Source organism: Lissotriton vulgaris, chromosome 9 (assembly GCF_964263255.1).
Source record: "Lissotriton vulgaris chromosome 9, aLisVul1.2, whole genome shotgun sequence".
Taxonomy (NCBI): domain Eukaryota; kingdom Metazoa; phylum Chordata; class Amphibia; order Caudata; family Salamandridae; genus Lissotriton; species Lissotriton vulgaris.
The window spans coordinates 421714985-421740334 of record NC_141697.1 but is presented as its reverse complement, the minus strand read 5'-3'; the positions used below and the strand labels follow the sequence as shown (position 1 = coordinate 421740334).

General features: G+C 44.8%; 1 protein-coding gene and 1 pseudogene across 1 annotated transcript in view; both read right to left on the bottom strand.

Moving 5' to 3' along the window:
- Window positions 1–25350, bottom strand: part of AMN (amnion associated transmembrane protein) — a 146790-nt gene that overhangs the window by 90293 nt on the left and 31147 nt on the right. Inside the window, exon 3 of the mRNA XM_086937840.1 lies at window positions 23950–23994. Coding sequence (XP_086793966.1) covers window positions 23950–23994 — 45 coding nt within the window. The remainder of the gene's footprint in view (window positions 1–23949; window positions 23995–25350) is intronic.
- Window positions 1963–5763, bottom strand: LOC147690213 (uncharacterized; annotated as a pseudogene).

Below are 25350 nucleotides of genomic sequence, written 5' to 3'. Positions count from 1 at the left end.
TTAGACAGAACACAATTTCAATGTAACGGTCTAAGTTTTACACAGAGCTGCTTCCTACTAATCAACTTTTTAGCTGATACTGTTTTTGTTTTATTCATTTGGTTTTTGATGTAATGTTCTGTGTCTGACTAATTTTATAGTTTTTATGAATTGAAGAATGTAAAGCACTATCAGCTTGATTCATGAAGCAAAATTGCGATCGCAATAGCTGCGAAAAAGCTATTGCGAGCGCAATTGTCAAAAACGATATTCTTGATGAAAAAAGCGAATTCGCAAACAGAATAGCGAAATCGCAAAATTATTCGCAGAATCCCGGCAGTAGCCCATTAGCGAATCGGAAATTGCGAGAAACCACGGATTCTGCGAATAAAATTGTAAAATCGCAATACTATCGCAATCGCTATTCAAGAAAAATCGCAATTTGCGAAAATCGCTTTTTGCGCGGCGCAATTTAAGGACAACCCAAAGCAGGTGGTAACCATCAAAGCCTAGGAAAAAAATATTTGAAAAACCGTTTCCCAATCAGTAACAGGTGCTGACCTGACCAAACACACTTAAGGAGATGCAGCAGCAGCATCAGGAGTCTCACAATGCCAGGACTCTACATGGTGGTCAGGTGGCGAAGGCTACAGCGAGCAGCACGGATGAGACGTAGGATCCAGGAGAGGATATTCCGCCAGCGGGTCACCCTGCTGGGCCAAACCAGAGAGCAAATATACGCAAAGTACCGCCTGAATGGGCCAATGATCATCAAGCTAATTCAGGACCTTAACCCCCTGATGCAGCACCCAACAAGGCGGACCAATGCCGTGCCCACACATGTCCAGGTATTGTGCAGCCTGCACCTTCTGGCCTCCGGGAGCTTCCAGGGGATAGTTGCCGCTGCTGGGGGGATATCCCAGCCCACCATGTCCCGCTGCCTAAGGAGTTTCCTAGATGCAATGCTGACCCAGCTACACCACCACATCAAATTTCCCACCAGCCAACAGGAGTTGGATAAGACCAAGCATCAATTCTAGAATGTTGCGCATTTCCCACATGTGATAGGATGCATTGACTGTACCCACATCCACATCTGCCCACCAGCTGAAACGGAGTACATGTACCGCAACCGCAAGTCCTACCACTCCCTCAACATCCAGATGGTGTGCAATGCTAAGACATACATCACGGACATAGTGGCACAGTACCCGGGGAGCACACATGACTCCTTCATATTCCGGCACTGCGGCCTCCACACACGACTGGCCAGGGGAGACTTCGGTGAAGGACACCTACTTGGTAAGTACACTTGGCCCACAATGTTACACTGTGATGAAGTAGCTGCGCAGCACAGGCACTCACCCTCTGCTCCTCTCATTCAGGTGACAGTGGCTATGCCCTCCGTGAATACCTCCTCACCCCATACCTCAACCCTGCTACACCACAGCAACAGCGTTACAATGTAGCACACATACGCACAAGGAATTGCATTGAGAGGACATTTGGGCTACTGAAGAGCAGATTCCGCATACTGCACAAGACTGGTGGGGCCATGTACTACAGTCCTGATGTGTGCTGCCGCATTGTGGCAGTGTGTGCAATACTACACCACATTGCTACCAAGCGCCGGATACCTGTAGAGATCTCTGGCAGTGAGTCGGAAGGGGACGACCGGCCACCTGCACATGTGCGTCATGCACGTGGGGAGAATCCAGCGGAAGGACACAGACGCCGCAACCATATCACAATGAACAGTTTCTAGTGCACCCACTCCCCTCACCCAACAATTCACAAATGCATGCTAATGGAAATAATGACAGGAGGCCGATGTACGATGCTAGAATAAATATTATTGTTGAAGGCACAATAATAATGACATTTTTATATTATTTACATGTGAGCAGTACTGCGCCATACTGCTCTGAATCATACACAGGACCTGCTTCTATCATCACATGTGCCTGCCAATGGACAGTAAAGTCAAGTGCGCCTCCGGCGCGCGGCACCCAATCGCCTCTCAGGCTCATCCTCAGGGACGGCACGTGAACCCGCAGTGGGCCTGCTGCTGCGGCGTAGGACACCGACCTGTGAGGCAGACAGGCTGCTGACACTGGAGGTCCCCTCACTAGTGTCGTCCCCACCACCATTGGCTGGGCCAGTTGGATGTAGTGCCAGTACGGCACTGGTGACCTGCTCAAGTACTCGCGCCACATCCTCGCAGCATTACACCATCTGCTGCTGCATAGCCAGGGACCGACGTGAGAGCTGGGAGGTCGCATTACCAATTACGTAGTTCGAGCGCGTGTAGGCAGATAGCCGCGTAAGTAGCTGGCGGTGGCGGCGGGGGGCGATGTTGCGCTGCGAGATGATGGCCGCAGTGTTAGCCTCCATGGCAGTTGTCATCCGCTCTATCCTATCCGACACATTTGCTACATTTCGGCCAATGTTGTGGAGCTGGAGTTGGATTGCCCCTTGGCGTCGTGCCTGCAATTGATTGATGCGCAGCATCCGGCGCTCTATGCTGAGCCTTGGCACGCGCACAGCCATCCCCCTCCTGCCGCTGCGTGCTGTGCTCTGCAGGCGATCCCTGCCATGCCTGCTGTGCTGGCTGGCCACAGTGGGTGTGCGCACTGTCGCCGCTCTAGCAGCACCAGATGTTGAGGGTCCCGCTGGTGGTGGTGTTGCGGTTGCCAATGGTGCAGCGCCTGATGGAGCTGGCGCAGATGGTGGTGCTCTAGCAGCAGGGATTGCAGCAGCGCCTGATGGAGCTGGCGCAGATGGTGGTGCTCTAGCAGCAGGGATTGGTGCAGCGCCTGATGGAGCTGGCGCAGATGGTGGTGCTCTAGCAGCAGGGATTGGTGCAGCGCCTGATGGAGCTGGCGCAGATGGTGGTGCTCTAGCAGCAGGGATTGGAGCAGCGCCTGATGGAGCTGGCGCAGATGGTGGTGCTCTAGCAGCAGGGATTGGAGCAGCGCCTGATGGTGCTGGATGTGTGGCTGTTGGCACCTCCACTGCATCCTCTGGTGCCTCGTCTATCAGCAGCCTATCGCTGTCGCTGCTGTTGTTGTCAGCGCCACCTGTGAGGGAAAGTGGACGTAGATTAATTGCATGTATCTTTCACATGTGCAGTTGCTACATGCATGCTGGCTGACATTCCCTGACTGGCTGTGGCATTGCGTACTTTGGGACATGTCTGGCTGCATTGCAGTTTTTGTACATTGTGGGCAGACTAAATGTCCCACAATGCTTTTGGGCATATCCTAATGTGCATGGGTTGCATGACTTGGGTTGATTATGGGAGGCTATAGGGTCATGGCCATTGTTAGGGGACAGGGTCGCACTCGCATGCCACTTACCTTGGCTGTCTTGGGTGGGTCGGGATGAGTCCAGAGTGATGACCCCTATACACGCCTCTCGCTAAAGTCTGTCCTCCACACGGTCCTCCATGGGGGTGTTGGGAGGGACTGTTGGTTCTCCACCTCCAGTAGCCTGGCTCTTGCCCAGCCTCTCTGCCACCCTCTCCTTGGCACGCCCTCGGAGGTCGTACCACCTCTTTTTTAGCTCGTCTATCGACCTGTGTGTCACACCCACAGCGTTGACTCTGGCGCCGATCCCCAGCCACAGTCTGTGTTTCTCCGCCTCTGGCACCCTCCTGGAGTCCTTTCCAAATAATTTTGTGTGGTTTTTACACACTCCATCTATTAGGTGCTCCAACTCCTGCTCAAAAAATGTAAGCTTGCGCTTGCGCCCGGTGTCACTGGGCCCTGGTGCTGCATATTCTGCCATTGCTGCAGTCACAAAAATGAAAGTTTTCAAAGTTTGGAGGTGTTCTGGAAGGTGCTCTGTGTGATGCAGCTTCGATATCTGCCTCACTGTTCTGAATGGGGGTGGGAACTGCCTGCTTCCTGGTTGTGATGTCATCACTGTGCTCAAAATGCGACTTCCTGTTTTTGCGATCTCGCTATTTGCGAGATCGCATTTTGCGATCTCGCAAATTGCGAGATCGCAATTCCTACACGGATTTTGACGGAAATTGCGATTTTTCTGCGATTTTGAAAAATCGCTATCGCATTTTACGGCCACTTGCGATTCGCTTTATTTTCTCGCAGATTTTGATGAATGCCGTTCTGCGAATTCTAAATTGCGATTCGCTGTCAATCGCAATTTATAATTCGCAGAATTCGGTTTTCATGAATCAGGCTGTTCAGCGTGACTGCTCTATGAAATTGAGTTTTTGTACTAATGTTTTAATTGTTTTATTTTTTTACATATATTTGTGTATTGTGTTCTTAATCTGCTCTTTTATGGCCTTTGGGCCAAAATAAGGGAAGAATAATCATCAATGATATATATAATTTTAGTACAATCAAAAGGCCTTGGCTAACACCAGAACTAATAAAGGTAAGAATCAAGGATGCAAAAGGGGCAGGGGAAACACACATATAAGTCCATACCAAAAGAAGCATACATACATCCAAGTAGTTGAGTAAGGGCTCTATGGTGTGTGGGGACGTTGGTCTGTTATGTGTCAGTTTCAGAGGCATGCTTTGACCTCTGTGAAGCGGATTGGTGACGTTACAACGCAGGCTATTACAACGCCTGCTGTTACAACGCGGTTTTTACATCGCATACCATTACAACGCATAGTGCTTTTAAGCGCTGGATAGTAAATTATTTAATTTACTATTCCAACTCCAGTCCCCGTGGATAGTAGGGAAGGTGTTGGATAGTAAATTAAATATATTCCCTATCCTAGAGCGCCCCCCAGCGCAATGCGTTGTAATGGTTTGCGTTGTAATGGTTGCATTGTAATGATAGTGCGTTGTAATGAAAGTAATGTTTCCCCTGTGAAGCACATATGTTTTGTACATGTATATTCATTAATTTAGCAATTGCCTGCACACACACTTGCATACACATTACCCACAGAGCACTACCAGCCTTACACTGACACTACTCCACTTCATGGGCACCTAAAAAGGGGAGTAGTTACCCTTCCTACACAACATCAACTCCAATACCAGAATGCAGGAAGACCATCTAACGATGATTGCATAATAATTATTTGTCCTTCAATGGCTCATAAATGTTTATGCTTAATGCAGGTTTTCTTAATCAGTGGCTACATTTCCGGTCGGATGACATTAAGTTCACTATGCACTTTGATAGGCACACCATTGATTTCTTGGATATCAGCATAAAAGTAAAAGATGATTGTAAATTGATACTTGTATAACGCACTACTCACCCTAATCCCTGTATACCACCTGTATACCACCCTCTACAGGAAACCGGCGGAAAGAAACTGGCTATTAAGGTACACAAGTCACCATACTAGAAGACTCTGCGATAACCTCCCTTTCGGCCAGTTTCTCCGGCTCTGGAGGAACTGTTCATTGAAAGAAGATTTCTTTAAGGAATCCGACGACTTGATCACCCGCCTTTTGGAAAGAGGATATCCCAGGAGGCTGGTAAAAAGAGTCAGGAAGAGAGCTTGGTACAATGACAGAGAAATCTTACTAACGCCCAAACAACGCACTGAAGGCCACGACAGAATGATATATGTAACTAACTACACACTGCACAAGGAGCAACAACATCAAAAGGATAATTAACGGCCATTGGGGACTGATTTCTGATACCATAGAAACACTTGAGCCTCCGATGCATGAATTTAAGAAGGTCAAGAACATCAAGGATCAAGTCGTCCGTTCACTACTAGATACGCCCACTAGTCCAACGATTCAGACAATGTGGAACTTACCTGAAGTGGTAGGCCATTACAAATGTACAAAGTGCAAGGCGTGTACAATGTGTCTAGAAACCAAAACACTGAACTACAAAAATCATACCATCAACCTGAAATCACACACAAACTGCAACACCTCTGACGTAATATATGCCATTCTGTGTCCCTGTGACCTACTGTACTTGGGTCAAACCAAGCAAAAAGTGAAAAACCGAATCCTACAGCACTGTAGCAGAATCAGATGCAAAACAATGGGAGCCCCACTTGTCGAACATTTCTCTATCCAGATGCACACCCCGGAATCATTCAAATGGCTAGTGCTGGAGAAAGTGTCTCTAGGCCAAAGGGGAGGTGATCTTAGCCCAATTTTGAACACTAGGGAATGTAAGTGGATGCATTTACTAGACACAGTGATAAATGGTCTAAATGAACAAGATGTCACCTATGCCTAAATGGCTGGTCTACAAGCAGAATAGGGGTAACATAATGATCATGGTATCTCGTTGAGTCATATACACACTAGAACAGGCACATGTTACAGACCCACTAGCTACGATATTCAGACGTAATCCCAGGTTTGGCCATAACAAATAGCACACCAGATGAGAACGGCTCTCTGGTGTAAGTTGCAAGATGCTAGATCTGCATGACCTGGCCAGAAACGAACGCTGAGACTATGGAGTTTAGGATTTACAATAGCATGTTTAATTTCTTTGACATATTGCCTTATCCACCGTCATGATTAGTGATGTTTACATCATGACTAAAGTCGAGCATTTTAACTATTCGCTGCAATGTTTTGCTCAGTGCCAACAATGTAAATGTCGTTCTCAAATACATGCCTCCATTAACTTGTTGTAATATGGTTTTGTCACTAAGACATCATGCTTATGTTCTTGTTTATCTTAAACACCTTTTTCTGTTGTGATTATATGTGTATAAAACAAATATGAGATCCACTCGAGGCACCCTACCCAATGGGGCTCCCCGATCCACAAGTCACACTGGTTATCAATGCTATTTGCACCTCTACCACGCCAACTACCACCGTCATTCGGCGCTCCAAGACAACCACTCCCCAGATGCAACACTTACAGCCAGATTCATCATTGTCCCGTTTTGCGAGTCCTTAATAGCGATTATTTAGGAATCGCTATTAAGGACTTGCAAAACGGGATTCATGTAGGAATCGCAAAATAAATTGCGATTCCTACAGCTTCCTTATTTGCGATTAGCAATTTGCTAATCGCAAATAAGGATGCGATTTCAACGGTGCAAGGTGTCCAAAGGACACCCTGTAGCACCCCTGAAATGTGAATTTACACTGATGTTGTGCACACACATGTCCAAAGGACATATGTGTGTGTGAAACATGCAACTTGGAAAAATGCATTTAAATGCATTTTTCTAAGTTTTCGCTATTTACCACGAGGTTTGACTTCGTGGTAAATAGAGGTCCTAAATTGCGAATTCGCAATTTTTAAATGTTTCATGAATAGCATTTAAGGAATCTCTAATAGAGATTCCTTAAATGCTAATCCTCGCAAATTTGGGAATTCTTTATTAGCGATTTTTGCATTTGGGATGATGAATCCCAAATGCAAAAATTGCACTCGCAAAGGGCCAGATTCTCAGAATCTGGCCCTTTTGCGAGCACATTTCGCTTGATGAATCTGGCTGTAAGTAAACAAGCCTCGCACTACCAGGTTTAGACCCGCCCCCGGATTCCTATTGGCCGCATCTGTGACGAGCCCCCAGTAACCATCTAGCGGCTGCACCTCGCGGTGCATGCACGTCCCGTAATTTTCCCTTTTTTCTTGCGTGAGCTTCTCGAGTGCATTCACTGGAAGAGCCACTGAGCAAGTGAGAGGAGAATGTCCTACCCTGCTGCCCTTACGCATTTGCTTGAGTTTGACAGCAACATGCACCAGGCTTCATCTGGTTGCGATGACTTTAGCACCCGACTATTTTGCTCTAGCATTTTTTCCATGTTTGTGGTTAGGCTTGTTAGCACACATAGCCACAGACACCTACTGTATTTGATGCGTTATGATCAAACTGCCCCAGCTTGATTCCTGTCACTTCACCAACAACGCGCACTTGATGTGGACGTGCTCTAGGGTTTCTTACCCAGTTAGCTCGTTTCCTTCCATTTCACTGACGCCGGGCATTTGATGTAGACGTGCTCGGTTTTCTAACTTTTTTAACTCAGTTACCTCGATTCTAACTTACCAATGTCGCGCAATTGATGTAGACGTGCTCGGTGATTTCTAACCGGGCTACTTTTTCCCAGCGATCACGGCTACTACTGCATGCTAATTGGCCAAACAGTGAGATCCAGCTCACCAACTACGCGCCTTATGCCCATAGGTCCTTTGGGTGTTTATACACTCATGACAAGCTACACCACTCTTATGCGCACACATGAGAGGCTGGCGTTTTAACAGAATGTCGCCCCTCTCCCATTGAGCACAATACAATGTTTTTTCGTTTTCCATTTGACATTCAGAGAGGATATGTCCCTGAGCCACCCCTTTTTCTCCCCTACAGACCCTCTCGAGGATTGATTCAACTTTGAATCGGGAGATTTGGTACCCCACATGCCAGTATTACAGCAGAGTGAGTCTTTGTACTGCCTACTTTTTCCATGAGGATTATAGAATTTCCCTACCTCATGCTAATACTTATTAGACCATTTATTCCTGTTTAGATTTCCAGGAGCCTTTGTGTGCCCAACAAGAATCGTTCATTATCCGTCCTTCCTTTCACAAGTAGGTGCTATTCGGATCACCTACCTGACCTTTCACCACAGATACTTAACATACAATCACACTGAACCATTTCTATCACTTCTAGGTGCTCTAAACTTCATTCTGTCCTGACGAAGACCCCAGAGTGAGGAACAATTCACCCTCCTTCTTCCAGGGGTCGAAACGTACGCCATCTACCGCATACCAACAAACTCATAGAATGAGAACCATCTAATGCATATGTGCCTATGAGTTATGTACATATGGGAACTATTGACCTAATTATCATTAGAACATTGGAATGTTGGGAGCACCATTGAAAACAATGGAGTGCTCCGGGCTTATTATGGCTGGTATAAGCCAGGGGCTCCAACATTCCAATGTTTCTTTGTTCACAGCTCTGGCTGTGAACAAAGGCTTAAGGAAGCCTGAGGGGATTCCAATCCCCTCACTTTCCCATAAGACTTTTTTTGTTTTTTTGTTAGGACATTCTGCCCTCTAGTGGCAGAATGTTCTAATAGCCTTATAGCCCTTCGTACTATACCAGCTATTAAAGTCCCTCTCCCTTGTTAAAGGCCTGAGCCGAATAGCCGGTATAGCCCTCTACGGTGGGCTATAAGGATATATTACTGCTACTTATTCTTCATTACTGTTATATTGCACACACAGGAAGTTCCTCTGGTAGTGAGTTTTTTAATAAAATGTGCATGATTTAACTACATAAACAGTTTGAGCAAAATATGGGGATGCACTCCTGCCACTAGAAACCCCTCGCAACAATTGGGAACGAGGCCATGAGATTCCTATCTCCAAGGGCGACTGGGCAACAATAGTAGACAGAATACCGAAAGTGTCCAGGAACGTTGGTTCAAGTTAATTCATTTTTATGTAATTCAAAGGGCCTATCTCACTCCTGACCGCATTAATAGATACTTCAGTGTGAAAGATGCTGCATGCCCGAGATGTGGGGAGATCGGAGCGGAACTCATGCACTTGCTATGGCACTGTCCTACAATGCAGAGTTATTGGGAGGAAGTAACAATAGTCAATGCAGAGGTCATGGAGAAGGAAGTTCCCTAATCCCCAGGTCATTGCTTGCCAAGCTGGTTCCCCTATACATCCAAAACGAAGGTCACAAGTAGATTCCAAGATTTAGCATTAATATCAGCAAGGAGGGAAATTACCAGATGCTGGAAGTCCCTAGTGGGCCCCAGAGTAACCACATGGCGAAAGGAGCAATGGAAATGGCTAGTTATGTAGGGGAGGTGCTACAGAGAGAAGCTAGGAAGGGCTTAGGCTCGATCGACACATTCCGAGCTGGGAGGCACTGGTGGACTGTTGAAAAAAATCCAGATTCCCAGTCACGGGTGCCGTCCCCCGGAGGTTGCATTGCCCCACCATCCCCATAAAGAAGGAAGAGGAATGAATGAACAGACTCCCAAACTCGTGCATCCCCCATGCCTCAGTGCACATGAAGGAAGAAGCCCTCTAAATATCATTTGCAACAACTGAGGTGACTTTCCAGGAACAAGCCTACCTATCTGGAATATACAATGAACGAAGGCGCAACTCAGGAAAGGGGAGTGGGGGAGGCTCAAGCTTGGGAATTGTTTTGTATGCGGCTACCTCGAGTATGATGCAGCTTGCAGGTCCTCTATGGGCTAATAATTGGTGTTACTGTATGATGTATTGTATTCACCTGAAAATCTAAAAAAAAATCTGTTAAAAAGAATAAAATAAATAGTTCGAACAAACAATTTGACCCATCATGGGTTCTTTAGAGGCTTTGTGGAGAGAAGTCAGGAGTGTAAAGGAGTACAACGATAAGAATTGGTACAAATGAAGCTTCGCGTAGATTACCTAAATTATTCAGCTCACCCACCCGAACACTCTATGTCATTTTTTATTGGGATTTGAACTTTCATTAATTTTATTTAATTCATTACACTCATGAAGCACAGGGGAGTTATTCAGTGTTCCTTTGTTCCGCTAGGTTGTTGAAAGACTTCATAATCAATTTCACAATTTTCTCATTAAGAACCACCATGATATTGAAGGAACAGGTCATATAAATGATTAGCTGTTCGCAGATAAGGTTGTCAATGGGCTTTTGCGGAGTATAGTGTAGTTTAATGCAACATCTGCATTGTTATTTAGAATATTTCCCTCAAGAGAAAGGAGGGACACTAACCTTGATGAAGGGTTAGCATAAGTTTGAATGTCAGCAACTTAGCTTCTTAGGTATATATACAAAATATGTTATTCCTAAGAACTTAATGCACAGCAATCTAAATTATTTGTTTAGAGATTAATTCGGGGGCATTGGCCAGGTAGGTTTATTGCTGTATTGATATTATAAAGTTGTGGCTTGTGACTGGGAGATGTAATTTGCTATTAATATGCATTTATAATGTATTTCTTTTTGCATTCACTTTTTGGCATATATAGGTTGAATCAGTCATTAGATTTGACTCACCCTTCTTTGAGGACTTTTCCTTTAGTTTCTTCTTGGTTTAGAGAGGGTATGTTTTCGGTCTTCATTCTTTATAATTTGGTTTTACTGTAAATCTTGTTCAATGTATATTTTCTCCTTAGTGCGTATACTGTTCTAATGTTCTTATTAACAATGTTTTTATTTGTTTCATTTGTTTTCCCTCTCGTTATCTTTATGCTCATGCTTCTTCCTTTTGTTGTGTTTCTGTTGTGACATTTGGCTCGTTTCTACTTTCAATTAGATTTTGGCGCTGATAAAGCGACATATATAATTGTACAAGTGGCGAAACATGTGTTGTCTGTTGTGTTCAAAAAGAATTAATGAAGAAAGAATAAACTTAATATAAAAAAAGGCATCAAGAGTCTAATGGATGTTTACTTATTTTTTTGTCTTTGAAATACATCTACAGTAGACCTCGAAACAACCTGTCCTTAATCTTCGCCCATCATCTTTCAATACAGTTTTGTTTACATTGCATCCCTAAGTATGACTAACCTGGCTTTTGGTAGGATATTTAATGCACCCAATAAAATCAGAATCCTCTGGCCAGAATTTATCTGGGACCTATTATGAATGTTGGTGCAGGAACATGAAGATGTTCATGTTTACCTCGCAAAAATAAGCATGTTCTAGTAATTCGCAGATTTTTTCAAATGTAAAATTCTTCCATGTTTGACTGTTTCAATTTAACTGTGTAGTTCAAACTTTAGCAAAACCAAAGTGGATGATGGACGGAGTGTTGAACAATGCAAGCACTCACCCCAAGTCAACTGATCTGGGTTTAATCCATCATCATTCTTTAGCTCACTCCGCCACCCAGTTCAGACATGGCCATATGCAAATCAGTCTGACCCTGTGCCTCGTGGGAACAGTCCAGCCCGAACTGCCAAGCCATGTCGTCCCTGGACCGGAAACAAGCCTCCTGGGACCGGTTTCTGGCTAATCAGCCAGGCTAGCTTCAATTCAGTGGCAAAGTGAGCAAGGGAACCACCTCTGGGCATACCCTGCCAACTTAGGGCAAGCTTAGCAAAACCAAAGGGGATGATGGACGGAGTGTTGAACAATACAAACACTCACCCACAGTCAACTGATCTGGGTTTAATCCATCATCATTCTTTAGCTCACTCCGCTATCCAGTTCAGACATGGCCATATGCAAATCAGTCTGACCCTGTGCCTCATGGGAACAGTCCAGCCCGAACTGCCAAGCCATGTCTTCCCTGGATCGGAAACAAGCATCCTGGACCAGTTTCTGGCTAATCAGCCGTCATCAGCCAGGCTAGCTTGAATCCAGTGGCAAAGTGAGCAAGGGATTCACGTCTGGGTATACCCTGCCAATTTAGGGCGAACAAAGCAAAACCAAAGGGGATGATGGAAGGAATGTTGAACAATGCAAGCCCTCCCCCTAAGTCAACTGATCTGGGTTTAATCCATCATCATTCTTTAGCTCACTCCACCACCCAGTTCAGACAGGGCCATAGGCAAATCAGTCTGACCCTGTGCCTCATGGGAACAGTCCAGCCCGAACAAACAAGCCATGTTCAAACTTTAGCCCATCCCACCCAGTAATTAGTGGATGAGATAAAGTCTGAGTAATTTAAAATGTCAGACCCTGCACAAACAGTAGTTATGCAGGGTTAGGAATTTCACGGGCCAATCCTAATGAGGGTCTAGCCCTAATTCAGCCCCTAATTCAGAGTTTGGTGTCTGGTTACTCCGTTACAATCATGACGGAGGAGATCCTGTCCATCACTTTTCAACTGCCATTGAATATAATGCACTTATGATACAGCAAGCAGGATATTCGTGAAGTTTGTGACAGAGTAACCCTACCACCGTACTCTAAATTAGGCCCTTTGTGTAATGTCTTTCCATACAGTTGTCTCGTTAGCTACTGATGCAAATAACCATTTATGGAGATGAGAAAAGTATTCCATCGAAATATTTGCTGTTCTATTCTTGGCCCATTATGGACTATAATAATGCTATGATGGGAAATTATATTACATGGCTTGATGGGGAAATGGCATGATGAAATGAGTGTGTGGTCTCTAAGTCACGGTACATGAAGAGAAATGGCATGATCCATTTTAAAGACAGCTTTAAAGTAATGCTTATCTGGGAAGCCTAATCCTGATTTCACCCTCATTGCAGTCCAAACAAGCGTTGTCACAGTCAATAGGTCTCGCCTTTGAGGCCAGTGGTTTTATATATTATAATAAAAAGAGAGAAACAAGAGCCTAGGTGGCCAGCTTCACCATTGCGTAGGTGCATGAGCCAACCATAGTTGTGCCTCCAAAATTTTTCTTTTCATTTACTGATCCGAATTGGATGCAAACGGATGGGGAAATAACCCAGGGTGAGTCGAAAGAAAGCAGGCGGGAAAAGCAAAATAGAGAGTGGAATCACACAGGGCGGTGAAGCAATGGGAGGCCAGAGATGCAACACGGAGGGTTGGCTGAAGCAACGTGGAGTAAATGGAGACAGAGGAACGTAGGAGGGGGGGTGAAAGTGATCGAATGAGAGAGAGCACCACCTAGAGTTAAAGCACAAAGGGCAGCGGCTCAAAGGGCAAACCTGCACAAAAGTGAGAGTATGCAAAAGCAGCTCGAAACAAAGTTGTAGAAAATGACATTTGTATGTTTTGAAAAGAAATGTGCTGGCAGATGTGGGAAACACAGAGAACGGAGCAAATGCACGCACTCTCATAGAAAGCTTTTAGAAAAAGCAAAAAAGTTCCTGAAAACCAGACATTTGTGGAAGGATAAAAGGAGACAATTAGCGAGATGGTGTCCAGCCTATTTTCCAAGGGAAGGCCAAAGACTAGATTGATGGGCTAAGAAAAATAAAACGATTTAATAGAAAGCAAGATAATAGAAATGACAAAACAAAAAGCCAATGGAAAGCAATATGTAGAGTTGCTACCCAGGTCAGCTATTGACATTTCTCATGGAAGACTTTCACACCCAGATGGATCATCTGTAGGAAAGGCTTGGACCTGAAAAGACATCCAGACTCCTTATGTGACCCTTCAAGATGTTCATCTAATCCAAAACATTTAAAAGGAAAATACAAATGAAACCAGCATTTCAAAGTCAGTGGACAGCATTACAATTTGACTAATCTTGAGTTTCCATGTTGTTGTATCTTAATTGGCATGCATTTTAAAACTCAAGCAGAAAATGTGAACACTGTAATACAACAAGTGTATGTACTGGGGAAAATTAACACAATATTGATCATTGTGCAATGCGAGCAGTTCAGACGTGAATATTATGAAAAACATCTGGTCATGTAAGAGGATCAACATATAACTAATCTGCTTGATAATCAAGATCACCAAATGCAGTTTAAGTGCTACAATGAAGACATTTCTGGTGCCAAGTACGAGTCAGCAGGACTCTTCTTCCTTCCTACGTGGCCCACACTCCAATCATCAGTGCTTTGCTGGCATGCTTATTTAGAAGTGTGCACCCCACTCTGAAGAAACATATACCAGATGGGTGTCCGGGCCTTTCACAACACTTATAGCTCGCTTGAGCTGGTGAGTGGGGCTGAAAAGGGGAGGGGGGGGGGGGTCGAGCAAGGTACAACAAGATATGGAGTGAACGCATGAGGATGCACCTAACTGAGTGAGACGATCTGCTGGTGGTAGCGGTGACCAGGCAGAGAGGCTAGGAGGAAGAGCAACTCGCTCATGGCTGCATTCTGAGATGTGATGGACAGCCCATCAACCTGACAGCAGGTTGAACTGTTGCTTGCCAGGGAATCCCTGGTGTCCGAGTTGACCAATCCAGGACTGAGAGAAGTAAGGAGATGACCCTCAAAGGCTGTCATTGTTCACTCTGCTCTGAGCCGGTCTTCACAATGGAGATCGAAGCGACAGGATATTAGTGGGACACCCTCCTAAGGGAGACCACTTACCACCTAGGCTACCGCATGGTACACAGGGTCCGCCCCGGCTTAAGAATGACCAGTGCCCATCTCACAATTTCCAGCTTGTCCAGGGATTGCACCCACCCCTCCAAGCAGAAAAAAGGAAGCGGAGAGAAGATATTTAAACCCTAGTCTTTCCCCGGAAGCCGCTGTTTGGATCCCGAATGGCAGTGCAACAGCCACCCTTCCACATCAACAGCACGTACAGAAAAGGCATTGAGCAAAACACTTAATAACTATTACAGCATGAACTTACTTTTTTTTGGTTCAGCAGCTGCTGCACACAACTCAAAAGTCGATCCACTGCAGTAACAAGGTCAGCCGCCCACCCAGGTGGAAGAGGTGATGCCTATGAAACCCAGCTGTACATTAAGTTACAGGGACACAGACATGTGAAGAATGCAGAAGGTAGGGGGATGGATCAAGTTTGCCAGTGAACGTTCAGCTGTAAAGGCATTTATGCCTAAGGAGTGGTGAGGCCAATGGTAGGCCTGATTGAAGTAAATTTTAGTGAAGTCAGCAAGGCTACTGGAAAGGGAGGTCCACCTAGAGCTCCTGAGTGACTAAAGAACGGCTTGCCTGATTTCCCGCAGGTGAGTGAAACATAGGTGCTTCAGGGTTGATTATGAGTAAGCTTTGTGAGGACAACTCAACGGTACGGCCCCAACAGCATGGTCATATAGCTTGTTGGATTGTGGCATGCTACATGTGACGTTCACCGGGACAGGGAGACCAATAGAAAGCTGTCACTTTAAATGTAGAGCACAAAGTTAAACTATGACGGATAGTTTGTAAGTGAAATCAGCTATTAAAATACAAACTTTATTCTTCCAAACTAATGAGTGTGGCCTTCATTATTGGGATTCAGGTGATGGATCTGATGGGGGCACTACCACTAAGTGCCTTTACCTTGACCATTTGCATCATGGTTCTACCACAACCTGGTATATAGTTGGTCAGTACTTTAGAGGAAGCTCTGTGATAGATCAGTTTACAGGGAGGCATGGAGTTCCAATAACCTAGGAGGTGGGCTGTGTCATCCAGCAGTGAACGGTGAGATGCTCCGCGCAGAACGCGCTTGGGCATTACTCTTCAAGTCACCATGAGCCATGGAGGCTACATGACACAGTTATCTAGAGTAGGGTATTATTGTTTGACCAATACTTTGTTTACTCTGTTGAGTCATTTGGGAGTAAACATGTTAAGAAATCTCACCAAACCGTTCTTTCATTTACCCGATACAGTATATGAAGATTGTTCACATTGTTTTAAATGTTTTAAATAAAGAGAGTTGGTTTCTTTAAGATGTCATAATGCACAAGCTTCCTTCTGTAAATAGGTTGCCTTGTTTATCCCTGATGTATGCTTCACATAAAGCAACAAGATGGAAGCACAACTGTATTGTGCTATATCACACCTAAAGGATAATGGGGAGGAAGGAAGAAATTAACACCTCATCACTATACACACATAAAGAATTCAGTTAATTAAACACTATGCAAAGCTGCATAGCAATATCGAAAACTAGATAAGGAATCAAACTGTTTCGCCAGACGCCAAGGTCAACTGAACCAGGGAGATGCCATCATTTGTTTATAATCTTTTATGGTCAATGACAGCAGCTAAAATACATAATTCCTGTATGGGCACATTTCTGCTATTTTCCATATTTTTAAGCGTTTTATTATCCACTTACAGTCACACAGATCACCTTGGTCTCTATTGGGGCATCAGGGGATACCAATGCATGTTACTGTTGGATTTCTAGAAGTTTATACTTTAATAAAATACATCTCTTGCTTCTTTACTTGAGCAACATGGAAAGTACATACATAATATGTATAATAGAAGCATTAACATAAAAAAGAAAAAAAAGAAATTGAATCTAATTGCAAACATATAAGAACCTCAGTAACGTCTTCCGGAATACACAGGGGGTATGTCTATGCATTATACATACATTAGAACACATGTAAGGTTGGTTATTCAATTTGACACCAAGTATCACTCACGTTTCAGCAGCCAGCATTCACAAACACAGTGGAGTGTCTGCCGTGTCAGGGGCCTAATCAGAGGTCGGTTGGGTCTTTTCCGCTAAATATGCTTGATACAATCCCCAAAAGTTTTTAGGGCGACTCTAGGGGGGAGGGAGCAGCTCACTATACAGTTCAGTCTGTGTATTGCATTATAACATGTCTTGTGACCACTCCTGCATAGTGGGTGAGGGGCCACACGCCTATCGCATTGCAATTCTACACTTTGCATTTAATAAACCCATTTTAACCAATCTTCGGATTGTCTTTTTTATTTTCTTAGTATAACCTAACAGGGCAATCAAAGGATCAGGGGATATAGACACCTCATTGATGTGCTCAGTTCCTGGAATATCTGCTTCCAATGTTTGGCAACCATAGGACATAAGGCCCCATGTTAGCCCTACACCTTTCACAATCAGCTGTCTCGCGCAACCCATACCAAAAGAGACGCGTGGGCGTGTAATAGACTATTTGCAGGTATTTGAAATGAATTAGCCAATGGCGGCCATTTAAGGAGCCTCGCTGCGTCGCTTTGCAGCAGTATCTCCAGATGTCGTCATCTATAATCATATTGCCACTCCAGCCTTGACTTTGTATAAAAGTCTTGCAGTAGTTTTGAACTACTCCATAAATATTAGACACCAATCTGCAGGGGGACTCCGATTTTAATACAAATGTGAGAGGAGCTACCTCGGGTGGCTTCGCCATTTCGTCGCCTAGTATCTCTCGCATGGCGTGCCTCACCCTATGGTACTGGAATCGAACTAATGGTATGGCCTCATGACTTTCGGCCTCTAGATCAGCCCACGTACGTGCTCTACCTTCCAAGAAGAGGTCGCCAGCTTTAGTCATGTTTATACTCTTTAATGCCTTGAGCGTTGCCCGATCCCCACTCATAGGGAGCCTAGCACACCATTCCAGTAGGGCAATTGGGAAGTACAGTATATTGCACGTCTGTCTCTTCATCAGATCGTGCCACACATGCACAGTGGAATTAATGGAGTCGAGCATTCCCGTGCGACGATGGGGAGAGCAAAACAAACGAGTGGGGAGATCAGTAGGGGCGACAGCTACCTTTTCAATGTGTAAGTGTGGAGGGTCTAAGTTCTGGAATATCCAATGGAACGCGTGGGAACTTTGTACTACTCTATAATACAGGTCCATATCTGGGGCTCCCAGCCCACACAGGCTGTAAGGTAGGGTAAGCACCTTCCACTGAACTCGTGGCTGCTTCCCCGTTCTTTCACACTGCTTTCCCGCCCAAGCCAACTTCGTTAATATGGAGGTAATAGTTTTAAAAAAGTGTGCTGGAAGGACCATGGGAATATTTAAAAACAGAAACAAGAACCTTGGGAGAATCACCATTTTCATCAGCGATATACGCCAGAGCAGAGAGATAGGCAGTCGTATCCAGCGATCCACATCCTCCTCAAGCTTAGTAACTGCCCTTCCATGATTTTCCCTAGAAAACATATCTCCAGGTCTCTGTGAATCTGTATGCCTAAATATCGGACTGGGTCTGGAGACTAAGTCAATGGAAAATCCAACAAGATAGGATTTGTGGATTTGGTCAAGGGAAATATTATGGACTTATTCCAGTTGATTTTTAAACCAGAAAGCTCCCCAAATCTGACATCTTCCCTGAGCACTAGGGACAGATTGCCCTCTGGGTTTGTAATGTAAAGCGAAGTGTTGTCAGCGTATGATGACACTATTAAATTGTAGCTAGGAAAACAGAGCCCACGGAATCCGTGGTATTCCCTAAGCACACATGCTAGGGGTTCTGCCAATATAGTGTATAGAAGAGGGGACAGTGGGCATCCCTGCCTGGTGCCTCTAGATATTTTTACGGGAGCAGTGACCATATCACCTATTCAAATTCTAGCAGAAGGAGAGTTGTGCAGTACTGCTACCAATTTAGGAAATATTTCACCTACCCCCATCCTTTCTAATACAGCCCCCATAAATGCCCATTCTAGAGAGTCAAACGCTTTTTCCGCGTCTGAGAAAACTGCTTTTTCTCTAAGCTCTGGGTTACCAAAGAAAGTGCGCAAATTGTATGTTAGGACCCAACCTGGTACAAATCCCGCCTGTTCTTTGTTAGCCAATTTTGGAGCTAACGGCGCAAGGTGATTGGCAAAAATCTTAGCCTATATTTTGGTATCAACTTTTAAAAGTGACAGTGGGCAGAACGAGGAGCACTTGTCCGGGGGTTTACCGTGCTTCAGTATAGTAACTATCATGCCTTCCCTCATTGATGGGGGCATCACTCCTGATTCACTAATCTGCTGAAACAGTGTTACCAGGTGGGGAACTAAAAGGTCCTTGAATTCCTTGAAGAAAGCTTCTATTAAGCCATCCTGCCCCGGGGCACTTCCTGAATGTATATTCCATAAGGCCACATGTATTACCCAGGCCTCCAGCAGTCTCATCAGGTACTGACGATGCTCATTCGTGAGCCAGGGTAGTTTTATGTGTTCTAGATAGTCCTGAATCATGCTATCATCTGCATAGGAACGGGAGCGATAAAGTGACGTATAGTACGGTCTAAATTGGTTTGCTATACTTTCAAGATCTACCAACAACTCTCCTTCATCAGACTTAACTGTCGTGATCATTGAGGACTCTCTCCTATGCCGTTATAACGCTGCAAGTGTGGCTCTCGGGCGTCCCCCCTCTCCGTAGCTTCTAGCAACTGCATATTTTCCCAAATGTTTAACTTCACTATCGGCTACCTCATGATACTCCTCCAGTGTCTTTCTCAATACTTTGTCCCCATTGGCTGCCCCATCACGTCGCAAAGCTGTCTCCAGCTACCCATGCATGTTACTGAACGCCTCAATGTAATATGATGCGTTTACATTTTTGTATAGAAGACAACTGGAAATGGTCATGGGCGTATTCCACCCCCAGTGGCACAGGTATCAGCTGAGCTTGCAAACGTATGAAAAGAATGAAATGGAAATATTTTTTAAAGTGTGATAACATCAAAACAGGGCATAAGTCTAAAAAGGGGTACTGATATAGAAGAATGAATTAACCCGAAGTGAAACAGGTTTCATTTTTTTACAGAAGATCATATGATTGGGGTCACTACGAATTTTAAAGGTCAGAGTGTTCTAGCTCTTGGCGGCCAAGCAAGAGAAACAAATAGGCCTCCAGAGGACACCTTTCTGATACAGCTGATGAAGGAAGATTGGACCCATTCTGTCGAGTGCCTGATGGCAAACATAAAATGCTTTAAAAATAGTTCACTTGGGCAAAGGGACATACTGACGGCACCAAGATGAGAAGTAACAGGAGAACAGGATGGCAGCCCCAGAGTAAGCTGGCAGTCAATAGAGCAAACTCTGCCAAAAGACAACAGAGCAATGTATAAGAGAACCAGATTAAATTACAGAAAACAGGATTAAAAAAAAGTTTTAGGCACGGGGAGATACAGGGAAAGAGTTACAAATGTCTCACGCAACGGTGATCAGCAAGCACAGGAAGGGATACCTTCCTGCACAAAAAAAATCCTTGGTGGCATAATTCTCTTTCTATGTATGCTGCAGAATGCAAAGAATGTAATAAGGACAAAGAAAGATATTGCTCCTTGTTAAGCCTGCTTCAGGGAGGCGTGGATTTTTGATACATTCACAGGTTTACTAGCTTTAGTATATCTCGGAATGCACCAAAATCGATGGGTGGACGCATCGGAATGCTCATGTTCCATGTAACGCCTTCCCAGCAAAAGGTATCAGAAGGCAGAGGCTATGCCTGCATTGTGTTACTTTGTATTTATTAAACCACGCAAAGCCACCAGAATGGCTTTTCAAGGTTTAGTAAATAACAAACATGATTTTGCGCCATAAAAGTAACGTGACCCAGAAGCAAAATCTTCCAAAATCTTCCCACAAATGACCAAAGCTGCTGAGCAATAAGGAGAACGAGACAGGGAAATTATATGTGTCCACGCAAGAGGCCAGGATACGTTCAATCAGGGTGGTGACATTATTACTTTTCCTTGTTAACAGATGACAGTGATCTATTAAATAAATAAGTAATTTACATGAAAGGGTGGCTTTTTAGGAGGAGACATCAAGGGCCCGTAATGGGCGACCTAACCTGTGGGACCCATGGGCAGCATGCTGCATCCTTCGCAGAGGACCATAGGGTGATGATGGACATGGCATAATTAAAATCATTCCCAGTGCTGTTTCACTCAGCAGTATTGTGTCTTTGTCACAACCAGGGCAAGGGAGTATAGTACCGGAGGCAGTACCACTATTGTTCATTAAAGACCAGTCTAAATATAGGCCCATTTCGCTACTCCTGGCCCTTTCAAAAGTGCTGGAAAAACCTGTCAAACAACAGCTATCCAGGTATCCGGAAAGCAATGACTTGCTGCATCCTAGTCAATCCGGGTTTTGCCCCAGTTCTAGGACAGAAACAATACTGGTGGAGGTGGTCGATTTCTTCAGGTGGCAAAGCTGTGGTGATTATACTGGATTTGTCAGCAGCATTTGAAACGATCCCCCACTTCACTCTTCTGACCTGTTTCTCATCTGTAGGGATTGGAGGATAGGCGTGGAAACGGCTGCCCTCTTTCCTTGAAGATATGGGTCAAGAGGTGTGGTGTCCTCTGTTTTCTGCAGGACCACTGGCTCTTAAGGTAGGAGTGCCTCGGAGCTTAGCCATGAGCCCTACACTATTTAACATATATCTTGCATGTTTGGCAAAGACCTTGGGAGCTAAAATAGTCTCTTATGCTGATGGCACCTGTTGGAAGCTGGGTTTCTGTTGCAGTACCCCCCCCCCCCACTTTTGTCAGACTACTGATGCACTTTGACTTGATGTGCCCTGGGTCCATGCCAATCAGGTTCACAGGGTCTGTGTTCTTTGTCCAAAACTGTACCTTGTACCCCCAATTGGCACCTCTCTTGCCACATCAGTCCTTTGTAAAAGGTACCATGGGTACCAAGGGCACTGTGGCCAGGGAAGGCCTCTAAGGGCTGCAGCACTTGTTGTGCCACCATTAGAGGCCCTGTACCTTTACACACACACTGCCATTGCAGGCTGCGTGTTTTAGTGCAGAGCAAAGTGAAGAGTCAACATGGCACACATCCCTGTGTGCCATGCCTACAGTCCACTGCCCTGGCATAGGTCAACCACCCCTCTAGCAGGGTGCACTATACCAGTTTGAGTGGCCCAACACCAAGAGGAGGTCTCTCCGGCAATCTCGACCCGAGATCCAGTGATCCCTGACCAGCCTCAAGCCTCCAGCCAATGCCCGCAGCCTCAACCCGGAGAGTCCCCCCAACTGCAACCAGGAGCTGGTAAGAAAATCTGACCCTAAAAGACACCCCTGAACCCGATGCCCCACGGCCTTGGGTGGCCCAACCAACGGTGTCTAGCCAACCCCCAGCATCCCAACTTACCTCTTCAAGTGGTGGTCGCTCCCAGAAGACCTTCGCCCCGAGCCTGCCTTGTGTTTGCAAACCAGAGAATCCCCATTAAAAGTAACAGGGCACCCGATGACAAAATAGCACCCTGCACCCGGTGCCGCTGAGGGTGTACCTTTGGTGCTAACTTGAACCCCCATTCACCCTGAGCTAAAGTCCAGGAGCTTTGCTCCCACAACCTTGTGGCCTGATCTTGAGCAGTCACCAACCGGAGGCCCGCTATCCACCATTGGATAACATTGGGCTTCAGTACTCTGCACCCAGACACCCTAGTGCCGCTAAGGGTGCTTTGAGAATGGATCCTCGACCCTGGGGGACCCCTGAGTCTAACCCCAGAAAACCAACAAAGTAGCTACCGGTGAACCGATAACTCAATTTCCTCCCATAGGTTAACACTGACTGTTTTCTATGAAAAGATTTTCAAGTGTGGAGTTGGAAAATCTATCAAAGTCTACCCAGAAGAAGGTAAAAACATGGCTTTTCTCTAAAAGTTAATTTGGTTCCTTTTCGCCTCTCATTTTCTCCACTGTCTGTGCAGAGTGCCAGGGCACTCTTCGGAGTAACAGTGGCACTGTAGAAATTCCCTTTACATACATTAAATTGTCAGCCATGAACACCATTTTAAAAGGAATTTGGTGGGACCAAGAGGTAAGATCTGTCGCAGTTCTAAGATCCACGTAGCAGTGATGACAACTGGGAGGGATATTCTGGTGACAAGGGTGCATTAAATCTAGAAGTAAGTATCAGAAGCAACAAACAGTGGAGGGTCTGGTCCTGTAGGCAGCAACAAATCCAAGCCCTATCTAATGAGGGTTAACCCTAAAGTTATCTTCGCTTAAGGGCCTGGCAGCAATAGACATGACTAAAGGACTGTCCCATGCGAGAAACTACCCAGTTGTCAGCGAGGAAAACATAAGATTGGTACAGTCTATTTAAATCAATTCCAAAACTACCATGGATCTTTTATTTCTATTTGTCTTAATTATTTTTAAATCTTAAAGCCCGATTTACAAACCCAGGAACCTTTGTAAACTTAAGTTTACAGCCCAAAAATTCTCCATGTATGCCTATCAGGTGTCCATAAAAAGATATATAACGGACGTAAGTGGTTTTAACAATGTGTAAATGTACGTCACAACTGTGTAAACTCACGCAACAGCAAATCTCAAAACAAGTAAGGAATGAAGAGATAAAGGCGTAATTTGGCTTGAGAGCTTGGGAAAAACCCACAAACATGTGCATTTGTTAGGATTTGCAATTTCCTCTCTGAACATTTTGCACTATGTAAATGCCATAAACTTACTGTAGCAATAGGTTAGAGTAACTCCCCATCCAGAGTGAGAAGGGAGAGAGAACACCTAAAAGCTAAACAGGGATCCTTCTCCACATGGAAAAATATGAATTTGCACAGCGGGCTGAATTTTCACTGAGCGCAGAGGTGCACCTGCAAAAGGTAGATGTCACATGACATTCACCTTGTCAATTGGGTTGAAACAATTCATGGAAAATGAACACTTTACTAACATAACTGTCTTCAAATGAGCTAGAATGCATCTTACCATACTTTTCAAGGAATGTGTTGATTGGACAAAGACAGATACATTCTGCAAGAAAACAAGAAATGTGTGTTAAATGAAAACATCAAAAACATATTATGAGCAGAAGGCAATTGTGTTGATCATATACTATACCTAGTATACTTTATGTGCAGTAAAAAACAGTAAATTATGTTTTATATTTCATGTTTGGCTAATATTAGACAGAGACCAATGGGATCTGGGTTTAGCTAGGAGAGGACCATTCTGCTAAGATGGGAGGGGTGGAGCAGCTGTCCACCCCACTAACATTTCAAAGTACCTGCCTCAGCACATTCACAAAGAACTTGACACCAGGCTTTTGTCACCCAGCTATCTTGGGGTCTGGGCAGGAAATGAAATTCCAGAACCATCTGTGGGGGAACTAAGAAGTTTCTTCCACTTCAAAGCTGGCATCAGGTATAAAAATAGGACCCTAAGACACAGTCTTCAGTGCACTCCTGAACCTGTGGCTATTACAGAAGAAGGACTGACTTGCTTCCCCTGAGGACTACCCAGCGGCTTGAGGAATGCCTTGTTCTATAGAAGACTGCCCTGCTGCTTGAGGCCTGCCCAGATCTTTGAGAAGGAAGACCAGTGTTACCAGATACCCATAGTTAGTGCTTTCTGCTTCTTGGTTCTATTTTTACTTAAAACTTTAAAATTGCATATCTGTGGTTCTACTAATAGGAATTCTGTTGTTTGAGTCTTATTTTATTTATTAAAGTTTACTCTATTTTTCAAAAATGGTGTGGGATATTTTTTGTGTTGTGTTTTCACTTTATTACTGTTTGTGTGTTGAGTAAATACTTAACACAGAGCCTCTAGGTTATGCCTGAATGCTTTTGTGCCAAGCCATCAGAGTTATGCACAGGTTAATTTAGTGACTTTTGTGGTTCAACTTGACAAGGATTGTGGTTGTTTCTTGAGAAGGGTTTTCCCCCATCTCAATCAGAAACTAAATTTCTGCCTTCAAAAACCTCTTGAACTCTTTGAGGTGCTTGGGCAAGCATCCAAAGTCCAGCTCAAAATATGTGAAGTGAAGGTTGCGACTAAGGTCACAATGTAATACGTTAATAGCTCACTGACTAATTTACAAACTGTGGGTCTTATTTACAAGCCCCTTGCGCAGCCGGTACATCACTTTTTCCCATTTTATAAGTGACACACTGGTGGCACAAGGGACTTGTAAATAAGCCCCAGGGTGTCTGCAAGGGACAGCTGCCCCTTTAAGAAGAGCGACAGGCAGTCTCAGTTAAAGGAACCAAACAGAGATCCAGGGAACCACTGCACAAGACCTATTAAACTCCCATACACCCCCCCACCCCAACCACCCTCACCAATGTCTTGCAAGGGTGTCAGTACTTTATCAGGTCTGGCCATAGA